Below are 11,895 nucleotides of genomic sequence, written 5' to 3' on the forward strand. Positions count from 1 at the left end.
TCATTAATGATCTTCTAAACCAAACTTCTTGTCCTATCCACTCCTACGCTGATGATAAAACCGTACACTTTTCCACGTCTTTACATAGACGTCCAACCCTTCAGGAGGTAAACATTTCACGCAGGGAAGCCACAGAACACTTGACTTCTGATCTTTCTAAAATTTCTGATTGGGGCAGAGCAAACATGGTATTGTTCAATGCCTCAAAAACTCAATTCCTCCATCTATCAACTCGACACAACCTTCCAGACAACTATCCCCTCTTCTTCAATGACACTCAACTGTCCCCCTCTTCTAAACTGAACATCCTTGGTCTGTCCTTTACTTGTAATCTAAACTGGAAACTTCACATCTCACCTCTAGTTTCTATGAAGTTAGGTGTTCTGAGATGTCTCCACCAGTTTTTCTCACCCTCCCAGCTGCTAACTCTGTACAAGGGCCTTATCCATCCATGTATGGAGTATGCTTCACATGTCTGGGGGGGTTCCACTCATACTGCTCTTCTAGACAGGGTGGAATCAAAAGCTTTTCATCTCATCAACTCCTCTCCTCTAACTGACTGTCTTCAGCCTCTCTCTCACTGCCACAATGTTGCATCTCTAGCAGTCTTCTACCAGTATTTTCATGCTAACTGCTCTTCTGATCTTGCTAACTGCATGCCTCCCCTCCTCCCATGGCCTCGCAGCACAAGACTTTCATCTTTCACTCAACCCTATTCTGTCCACCTCTCTAACGCAAGAGTTAACCAGTATTCTCAATCATTTATCCCTTTCTCTGGTAAACTCTGGAACTCCCTGCCTGCTTCTGTATTTCCACCTTCCTATTACTTGAATTCCTTCAAGAGGAAGGTTTCAAGACACTTATTCATCAATTTTTGACTACTGCTTTGACCCTTTTATGGGACTGGCATTTCAGTGGGCATTTTTTTTATTGGATTTTTGTTGCCCTTGGCCAGTGTCCTTTCTACATAAGAAAAAAAAAGTCTTCCATACTATGATAACCTACATTACCTGATGTTTTCCTGAGGCACAAGGGTATGCAAAGAAGGCTCACCACCCAGCCCCATCTGGAGAGGTCAGGTCTTTGAAGGATTGACACATTCAGCTCACCAGGGCACAGCCTATGGATTTTTCCCTTGATGTAGCCACCAAGGCTCTACTTTAGGCTAATGAGGGATCAAGGCCATTACCCATATAACATGTACAGAAAGATTTACTCTGAGTGGGCATGAATCAGCAGGGGAGGTGCCCAAGCTGAACATGGATTTAGCTCTTGCCCTTACTATTAGAGGTAAGGAGTCCCAGGTGGTGATCCAGCATGCAAGCATGACCTGCCTCGAGGGAATCTTAGCATGCCATGAGGCAGAAAACGTCCTGTTCTAGGGTGTGAGTGCATTTTACAAGCTCCTTTAATCACTCCAGACAAGAGGATAAGCTTCTGGCAGATCAACTGTTTCATAGCATTTAATTTGCTATGGTGGACACAGCAAAGAATTTGGCTTTAGCTTTAGGTAATATTAAGGCCATGAGGAGGGAGGTGATCCTCTCTCACCTTTCACCAGCATTCAAGTCAGCTAATAAGATGGATCTAAGAAAGTCAGCTCTTGACTCTGCCTTATTGTTTGATGAGGACGAGGTTAACCTCTAAAGGACCGGGTACATTGATTGACATCCTGCCACTAAAGGACCGGGGATGTCAATTGTCATCCTTGCTAAAATAAAGCCAAATTATGCTATTTTCCATCCGATTTGCTAGCCAGGCTATGACTACACTTGAGTCATACAGCAAGGATTGTCAGTCTGCAGCTAGCTGCTGTCATGGCCAGTTCCCAGGAACATGATTCCAGCGTGTCCAATTTGTCTTGCTCAATCCCACATTTCCTTACATCCATAACCAGTTTGGTATGGTTAGCTAACCACACCATCAGCCAGTGTAATGCACAGGGACAGAAAAAAATGCCCTGGCATGGGGTGTATGGAAAATTGTGGACAACACATTTTCTTTATCCCCAAGCCATGGCCAGGAGGAAGCTAATCGGACGCACAGGCTGAGCCACAATCAGCGTATACTGACAACACATCATTCAACTCATGATATCTCTGTAACCATGGCACTTATAGGCTTTCAGATGGTGCCATTCAAAAGAGGAGTTGATTGTGGGGAAAGTACTGTTTTCATTCACTCATTCATTGCAGGTTAAGAGTAATAAGCATGCAAAAACAGGCAATTTATATGTTTTGAGCTCAACCTGCTGTCCTGGCAGTACAGTCAAATTACTTCCCCCCAGTCCTTTACAGGTTAAGGACTTAACTGTACTTTAGGTGCAGATAAGGCTGCTTCCTTTTCTTTCCAGCAAGCAGCAGCTCAGGCACTGGTTAACTATGGCCATCTCCAAGCACTCCTTCAGTGGATCGTGATTCATGGACTAAGCCTTCAGGATCTTCCACTTTTTGTTGGCCTGCCTCCTCACATCACAACTTGAACTCATTTTCACAACCAAGATAAACAACATCAGAATTCTACTCCTAGATCTCCTTTAAAGTCAACTTAAGCCACTGGGCAAGTTTTCCAGAAGTAGCTATGTAGCCCTCACAGATTCCAGTTGGAGGTTGCCTTGCCAAAAATCTGGACAGTTGGATTGCCATCATGAAGGAGGCATGGGTTCTCGCCATCTTCAGCCAAGGTTACAAGATTCTCTTTGCTACACTACCACCATTCACCTCGGACCCTATCACTTTCAGATCATATTCCGGGAGTTCTGAGGTTCACCTTCTAGCAAAAGGAGCAATAGAAGAGGCACCAGTGACTCAAGGTTTTTACAGTCACCTTTTTGTAGTGACAAAAGCCACCAGAGGGTTTCGACTCATCCTCAATCTCTCCTCCACGAACCAGTACATCATCACTATTCCATTCAAGATGGAAACATCCACTTGATTCCTGGGGCGAGACGGAAGATGAGAGGCCTCCAGTTACACCTTTCCTGGTTGTAGAACTGACAGTTCCATCAAGACTACCTTTCAGTTCCCTGGCATGGCGAGGTCCTAAATGATCTTCAGTGGTGGTCATCTACAGAGTGTAATCTACCTGCAGTTGGCCTCTCAGATGTGTATCTATACACCGATGCATCAAACGTGGGTTGGGGGAGCATCAGTCTTACAAGACTCAGTGAGTGGTCTTTGGGGTCCACACAAGCACTCTCTACATATCAACCTCTTGGAGCTCAAGGCCATTTGTCTGGGTCTGAGTCATTTCACAGCATACTTTCACTGCAAGACAGTGGCAGTGTTCTCTGACAATGCCACAGCCCTGACATACTAGGGCAAGGAAGACAGGACTTGCTCTGGGATGCTCAATGTGGAGGTGCAAGGGATCCTTCAATGGGCAGAAGATCATGCTGTCTAGATCCTAACCCAGTTTGTGAGGATCAGATACTTTCCACAGATTAGATCCTTCATCAAGACATCTGCAATTAACTTTGGAGTTATCCCATTGTGGATCTATTTGCAACAAGGCTCAACTTTTAGCTTCCAAATTTTGTTTCCCTGTTCTGGGATTCAATGGTGTGTTCTCTCTCAAGGTGTTTGATCTTTCCTTGGACCCTGTTCTCTGGGAAGTCATAAAGGCTTGTTTGGCATGAGTTTATCGCATGCCTTACAAAGATCCTTCATGGAATGTAGATATGGTACTCAAGGCCTTAACCCATCCCCTTCAAACCTTTACACCAGTCATCCTTACGTGATGTGACAAGGAAAACCTTTTCTTGTAACTAACAACAGCCAAGAGGGTCACAGCCACACAAGGGGAGGATCTCATTTTGTCTTACCTTCCTGATTTTGTGGCAAAGACAGAAATGGCCCTTAACCCCATTCCTAGGGAGTTTTGGCTGCACAGTCTTTCCTTGTTTGTTGGGGAGGAAGATAAGAAACATCTGCTTTGTCTTGTGAGGGCTTTAAACAGGTATCATCAGGTGACTTGCTCATCATCCAGCCCAGGAATCTTTTTGTGATAGTACGGAATCCCAAACAACCAATGCCTAAGGCAGCAATCTCCTTTTTTACTCAGGATGCAATTAAGATGGCCAATGAGTCTATTCCTAAAGCCTCATGGTCTTTGTTTAAGGTTCGGGCTCATGACATTAGGGGCATCATCACATCTATGCTTCTTTGAGAGAACAGAAGCAGCCTGATTGAAAACCCGCTCTGTGTTTGTGGACTGCTACTTACAAGAGATTCAGAGGCGAGAGGCAGATGTCTTTGCCTTATGACCAGTAGTTACCACTGGGGACTTGGTAGCTTAACTCCCCTTTCAGCACGTTCATCAACTGCCTTACATGGAGTGGATGCTTGTTACACTTAGAGGTGGCATTCATTCTTTTCCACTACATATGATTTTTTGTGATTTTTGGTTTGCATGTATGCAAAACATCAAATACCCAATTTTCACTGAGATACACTCATTAGTTTTGGAGGAAAAAATATATTATATACTGAAAATGTAAAAAAATGGCATCTGTATCATTTGAATTTCTCACTTATTTTTCAACCCATTGTTTTGAAAATTGTTATCCATACTACACCTACATGTATCTTCATTTCACTAAAGATGGATTTTCGATAAGACATTTCATATAGAAATGAAACAGAAACATTGATAAAAAATTTTTTTTTTGGCTGAAGAAAATCTACCACAATATAAACAACTTTTTTTGGAAATCTGTCATTGGTGGAAAAAAGCCTTTCTTTCCTCTTTCCACAGATACCTTTATATCTTCATTACTTTGAGAGTCAACAGAGAAATTGTGCTTGAAACATAGAAAATACAAGTTTGAGATATGAGCTGTTTTCTTCTGAGATGTGTATCATGCCATATGTTGGCTTTTTTTCTGTAAAATTTTACAAATAATAGGAGAAAGATAACAACTAAAAGTAAGCCAGTGTTTATTATCATGTTCAGGTCTAAGTGGTACCTGGTGCCCTCCTGTTTGACAGGATATTACTTACTAGCAGGTGAGAGTATCAGAGGGCATGACACAAGTGATGGTGATAGTGCTGTCAAAAGTGTTGCTTTTTTGGCTCAATTTTTTCTCCCTGAAACATTTATAGCATATCTTGAATACGAGACTTTCTAGCTGGGAAAGAGAGATGATGTATTTCCCATCATCTTTGCAGGGGAGTGAAAATTTTTTCTTGGAATAGCTGGATTTGTATATCTAGTTTTGTTGCTTGGTAGGACTCAGCAACAAGTTGTGCTGATCATAGGACACTAAGTGGCTCAGGGCCCCATGCTGCCAGTAGTTCCCATAGGCAATGGCTTGGGACCTCATGTTGCCAGTGATTCTCTTAGACCAGTGGTTCCCAACCTGTAGCTTGCAGGCGCCATGGGGCCCTCAGGACTATATTGTGGCAACCGCAAAAGTCAACCAGAAAACTGTGAAGCATTCTTCATTTTAACATTTCTAGTTATTTTTTATTTATATTTATTCAGACAATAACAATTAAGAAAGTATGTAATATAAATCCAGTAAAATTATTACTTATTACACACACAATTAGAGAGAGAGAGAGAGAGAGAGAGAGAGAGAGAGAGAGAGAGAGAGAGAGAGAGAGAGAGAGAGAGAGAGAGAGAGAGAGAGAGAGAGTGAGGGTGTAGGACAGATGAGTACTACACACGACGCTTACAGGTATGTGTTGTGTTCAGGTCCGTTATTCAATTTGTTCACCAGCACACTTGGTGTCTATCTTTTGCATGGCACAGAGTACTGCAGTGTTGCTAAACCACTGCAGATTCAGCACTTGTGTTATTCACATTGATTTCATTCATACTAAAGAGAACAGTAATGGCTTCTATTTCAAAGAAACAGTCACAATTACGCCTTTCATGAAGAATAGGAAGAAACCTATTTTTTTGTCAATTTGAGAGAGAAGTGTTTGTGCTTAATTTGTCATTCTACTGTTGCAGTATCCAAGAAAAGCAATGTAGAGAGGCATTTTGTTACACTTCACAAAAATTATGATACTAAAAATCCCTCTCACAGTGATGTAAGAAAGGAGAAAGTGAAGAGGCTAAAATCTGAATGGCAAGCCCAACAAGACATCTTCCAGAAACCACTTGCCAAAGCTAAAGCATGAACAGCTGCATCATTCAGTGTTGCTCATGTACTTGCAAAAAAAAAAAAGCCATTTGAAGATGGTGAAATGGTGAAAGAATGCTGGCGTGAAGCATGAGTCCTTGTTTGAAAATTTTAAAAATAAAGCTGACATTGTAACTGCTTTAAAATCCATGCCTTTACCAGGAAACACAGTCATACATAGGAAAGAAATGATGGTGGAAAATGTCTCTGATCAAATAAAAGCTGATCTTGAGAAATGCACGTGATTCAACCTGTAGTTTGATGAATCAGCAGATGTGGACACAGCCCAGTTAAGTGTATTTGTGCACATGGTTTTTTCTGATGACAGCATGAAAGAAAATTTTGTAGTGCTCTTACCGCTGAAGGGGAAAATGCGTAGTGCAGATGTTTATCAAGTTTATAAGAGTTTTGTAAACAAGGTCAGTTTATATCTTCAAAAGCTTGTGTCAGTAACAACAGATGGTGCCTCGTCTATGATTGGTAGCAATGTTGGCTTTGTGGCACTGTGCAAAAATTATCCTGCATTCCCTCAGTTCATTAGTCATCATTGTATCATACATCAGCAAGTGTTCTGTTCAGAAGTTACTAACTATGAACATGCAATGAAATTGGTTGCAAAAATAATTAATTCTATTCATGCTAGACCTCTTCAGCACAGGTTGTTTAAAGCACTTCTGGATGAAGTGAGTGTTAAGTATGGTGACTCTCTTGTACACAGAAGTGCATTGGCTAAGTAGGGGGAAAGTTCTCCAAAGATTTTAACAGCTAATTCTTGAAATCAAGAGTTTTTTGCAAGAAAGAGGGGACTCACATAAAGAACTTGATGATCCACAATGGCTAGCTGACCTAGCATTTTAAACTGACCACATCTAAGCTCAGTGAGTTAAATCTAGAGTTGCAAGGGTAAATGAAAACTCTATCACAAATGATGAATTCAGTAAATGCCTCCATAAATAAGTTGAAGCTATGGATGTCTCAGATTTCTAAAGGGCTCTTACAACACTTCCATTTGCTGGAAAAAAGACTGAGCACAGAAAAATTGAAGTGCAATGTTCATACATACACAAATCAGCTCAACATTATTTTTGGATGAGTTTAAGAAAAGACTTGCACGGTTCGGTAATGTTCTGCCAGCAGCAACATTCATATCAAACCTATTTGGAACAGTGATGTCAGCAACACTGCATCTCGACTTGGATTGCTTTTCAACCTGAACATCTCTGACCTGGAGACTGAAATTATTACATTGAAAAGTGATTTAGAACTGAGAAGCAAAGCAAATCACCCAGAATTCTCGACATTAGTAGTGTTGGAAAAATTTCCACTTCTGAGGAAAGTTTATCAGAGACTACATTTGTGCTTTGGGCCAACATACATGTGTGAATTGGGATTTTCAACAATGAAAATTTTAAAATCCACGTCTAACTGACAGTCACCTAAATGACTGCATGAGAATGGCAATTACAAATTACACCACCGAGATATCAAAGTTAGCAAAAGAAATGCAACACCAGTCTTCTCACTAAATATTTGAAAGGTAAGAAAAATTTCTCTCTCTCTCTCTCTCTCTCTCTCTCTCTCTCTCTCTCTCTCTCTCTCTCTCTCTCTCTCTCTCTCTCTCTCTCTCTCTCTCTCTCTCTCTCTCTATATATATATATATATATATATATATATATATTTGGGACAGTGCCCTCCACTTTGTTTACACAGATATGGCCCACAGCCTACGAAAGGTTGGGGACCACTGTCCTAGACCATCACAGAGGAAGCCAGCACTCCATACTTCAATCACGATGCAGCCTCCTTGATACTCTCTCATGTCTCATGATCCTAACTTTAGGTGAGACTTAATAGAGTTGATAATGTGGACCATTCACTCTTTGTCATATTCCACTCCTATGGCATAGCCCAGCTCCTATAATGTGGGAATCTGCTAATATAAGAAGCAAGTTGTATATGAAGCAAATGCCATTTTCAGAAATAAAATGTATTTTTCACCTACCTGCTTCTTACATACTTAACCCAATGCTCTGGGAATGTTGAGCAGAAAATATATTTTCTAACTTATTTTCCTATATCCTAAGATGCTCCACTTAAGGATATTCAGATCTGAAATAATGATTAGCAGCAGTGAATGATAGATAAATGGATAAATACACAAATAGACAGATAGATAGACAGAGAGATGTAAGATAGATAACCTATATGAGGAGAAGGAAAAGAAACTGATTAAAATAATCAGAAAAGAGAGTTGCAGCTAGGTGATGAAGGTTTGTATCAAGAAAATTTTGTTAAGTAAAAAAAATAATTGAAGATGTTCCTGCATTCTCCTAATACAATAACTTGCTCTTACTTCTGGATGATAGGTTCCCTGAAGACCATGGTCCTTTTCTAGGATGGTGATAAGGTCCTCTTGTGTCTTGGCCCACAGCTCAATGAAAGTCCTAGATAAGACAGAAAAAGATATCAATTAATTGATATCTTTGATTATCACATGCAGTAGCTACTGCATCATCATGATCATGATTAAAGGAATGGGCTCTGTTAAAGCCACTCACTAATACTAGTTTCTTCAAAGTTAAGAGGCCATCAAGCAGGTATCCTTCCCATTCTGGAGAATCTTTGGGTCTTGACCACCTTGCTCTGCCTAAATACCCATGTGGTCATAGTCCATTTGTTAGTATGACTAAAAGAAGTGGTGGTTTCATTAAAAAAGCAGTGAATTGATTATTTGATTTTGCAGATTCATATAAAGGAAGAATGATCTAAATACAAGAAGGAAGACAATGTGTGACAAAGGTGTGAATAATTTATGGAAGATGATAATAATCTGAAATACCTGAATTACATCTTATATGATCATGGAAGCAGAGAGAGAGAGAGAGAGAGAGAGAGAGAGAGAGAGAGAGAGAGAGAGAGAGAGAGAGAGAGAGAGAGAGAGAGAGAGAGAGAGAGAGAGAGAGAGAGAGAGAGAGAGAGAGAGAGAGAGAGAATTTTCCAATGCAGAAAATTAGTGAGGATTATTGTTGGAGCATGAATGGAAGAACAGTGGTCATGGACAATAAAAGAAATGGAGATCTGAAAGCCAGCTGTAATGTAGAATTACTCTGCTATCGAGTGCTCTCGTGGGAAGTGTAAACATGTATATACACTGTACTGTTGTGTGCAGCGAGATAGAAAGTAGAAAGAAGATGAGAAGAAAGGGGAGGAGAGAGAGATAGAGCAAGAGAAGGAGGGGGAATGAGAGAAGACAGAAGATACTTGAGGCACGATAAGCGCTTGCCCACTCCCGCCTAATTTACTTTAAAAACACCAAGCATCTACTTAGTCTATTTCCCTGATTAAATTTTCTTACTTCCTTTTGTTCCCTGATGTTGAATCAGATTATATAGAAGAGATGACCTTGCCTATAGAGTAATCAAATCCTATCCAGTTCTTGTAGTTTGCTCAGAATAATTTTTGAAAGATAACCATCTGTATAGAGCGAAATGTTAAAAAATCCGAAACTATTTTCCCCATAGGAATCAATGTAAAATAGATTAATCCATTAACAGACACCAGTCTACACTGTCTTAGCAGCTTATTACAGACACTCCCACAGCCAAGATGGCTGCTTCACATCTCCAGCTCACAAATTATTTATCTAGAAAGGATGTAATGAATGAACTTAATGACACAAAACTCATCAGAAGATACTGTTTAGATCTAGTGAGGGAAGCCTTAAAAAGGGACAGAGAGGAGCAACCCACTTACCACCAAAATGAAGGTGATCATAACACTTAGACATCATGCTCCTGGGAAAAGCTAATGGAAAAATGCAGTTGTGCAGTAGTGAGTGTGTTGGGAGTCATTGAAAGAGTCACAGGTGTTCAGGATTACTCCTCAGCCTAGAAAACAGGATCACATTTACCTTTTTTCAAAGACTGAATTTTTACACTCTTTACACTAAAGTCTTACACTGTGTCTCTCTCACAAATATATAAAAATGAAGTAGATATTTACAGAAAGTATAAATTAGTAATAAATGGCAGCTTTTGCTGTTTTTTTAATATTTGAAATCAAGTAACTTTGTTATGGTAATCCCAACTGAAGCAATAATTAGTTCTAAATTTTGTTTGTAAACTGAATTTTTCGAAAAGGGAGGTGTTTGGTAACCAAGGTTCCACAGTTTATATATATATATATATATATATATATATATATATATATATATATATATATATATATATATATATATATATATATATATATATATATATATATATATATATACACAGAGGGTGTTTGAGTTACAAGCAAGATACATTCCGGAAGGCTGCTTGTAAGTTGTTTTGCTCCTAACCCATCATCGTAATTTTTCAGTACAAAAAAAGTATCACATTCTGCAATGTAATGCTTACTTGATACTTGATACCATGAGAGAGAGAGAGAGAGAGAGAGAGAGAGAGAGAGAGAGAGAGAGAGAGAGAGAGAGAGAGAGAGAGAGAGCACCTTGCCTTATGAGTGATGTGATACTATTGAGAAGTGACAGGCTTGAGGCTTCTGCAAAATGCATCTCATATATGCCAGGCATACGACCCAGGTTAAAATGAGACACCTCTCTCTCTCTCTCTCTCTCTCTCTCTCTCTCTCTCTCTCTCTCTCTCTCTCTCTCTCTCTCTCATGCACATTTTTTCCTTTCTCCCTGTCTTCTCTTTAGATTATACATGCCTTTATTCATATAATTTACTGAGATGGCTGGCTGAAAGCATAAGACAGCTATGTTTGCCTATTTGTGGACTTAATGTAATGGAGCAGGCTTTCTACACCATTCAGCACAACCCTCCTGTCTCTATGCCTCTCAGAGGCTGACTGGTGGAGGTCTGTATGCTGTGGAATCTTAAGCCAAACTCACTGTGGTGCAGTACAATAAGTTTTTAAATTAAATTTAAATTTTAAACTAGTGTCTCAAAGTAAACTGCTACAAGGCCTGTGTTCTAGGGTGGTAGTTGGCTTTTTGCTATGCCGCTGCACTGCATGGGTAGTGGCAAAACGAAGTACTAGGTAAATATGGCACATAGCGCCAAATTTGATTTTTTGATTGGCAAAGGGAACAATATTGAGAGCACAATTTCATTTTGCAAGTAGACTGCTCGTATCTCTGAACATTCACAACTTATTACCTCATAACTTGGACACCCTCTGTGTGTATATATATATATATATATATATATATATATATATATATATATATATATATATATATATATATATATATATATATATATATATATATATATATATATATATATATATATATATATATATATATATATATTAGGAGGCACTTATTAGATAGTATTGTAAATGAGCTAGCAGCAGAACATCCCTGTCAATTAAGTAAGATAAACACCAGTTAAGAGGCTGATTGAGTGCTGTACCGGTTAGACTTGTGTGACAACCCTGTCTGTTGTCTTATATTTAGGTTATTGTCGTTTTTATATTGTTAAATGTTAATGGGATTCAGAGTTCTGTTGGGAGCTTTGGACCCAAAGGACATAGAAATTCTCTGTTGAGCAGTGATTGTTTACTCCCTCCCCAGGCTTTACCATGTCTAGGTGGTACTGGCCTGTCTTCTGTGAGGCTGTAAATATACTGCTTACCAACAGGAGAATATAATGTTCAATGCATATAGGTGGTTCTGTCTCTAGTGGGTAGCTCACAGAACATTATAAACCTCATAGTTGTTTGTCTTTTGTCATAGCTGTGCACTGAACTACATAGAA

General features: G+C 39.6%; 1 protein-coding gene across 2 annotated transcripts in view; it reads right to left on the reverse strand.

Moving 5' to 3' along the window:
* LOC135104959 (IQ and AAA domain-containing protein 1-like) overlaps window positions 1-11,895 on the reverse strand; it is a 528,680-nt gene that overhangs the window by 467,489 nt on the left and 49,296 nt on the right. For both annotated transcript variants that reach the window (XM_064012787.1, XM_064012789.1), the window contains exon 2: window positions 8,484-8,574. In XM_064012787.1, the coding sequence (XP_063868857.1) occupies window positions 8,484-8,574 (91 nt within the window). The remainder of the gene's footprint in view (window positions 1-8,483; window positions 8,575-11,895) is intronic.

The sequence above is a fragment of the Scylla paramamosain genome, chromosome 11, assembly GCF_035594125.1.
Source record: "Scylla paramamosain isolate STU-SP2022 chromosome 11, ASM3559412v1, whole genome shotgun sequence".
In the NCBI taxonomy this organism is placed as follows: domain Eukaryota; kingdom Metazoa; phylum Arthropoda; class Malacostraca; order Decapoda; family Portunidae; genus Scylla; species Scylla paramamosain.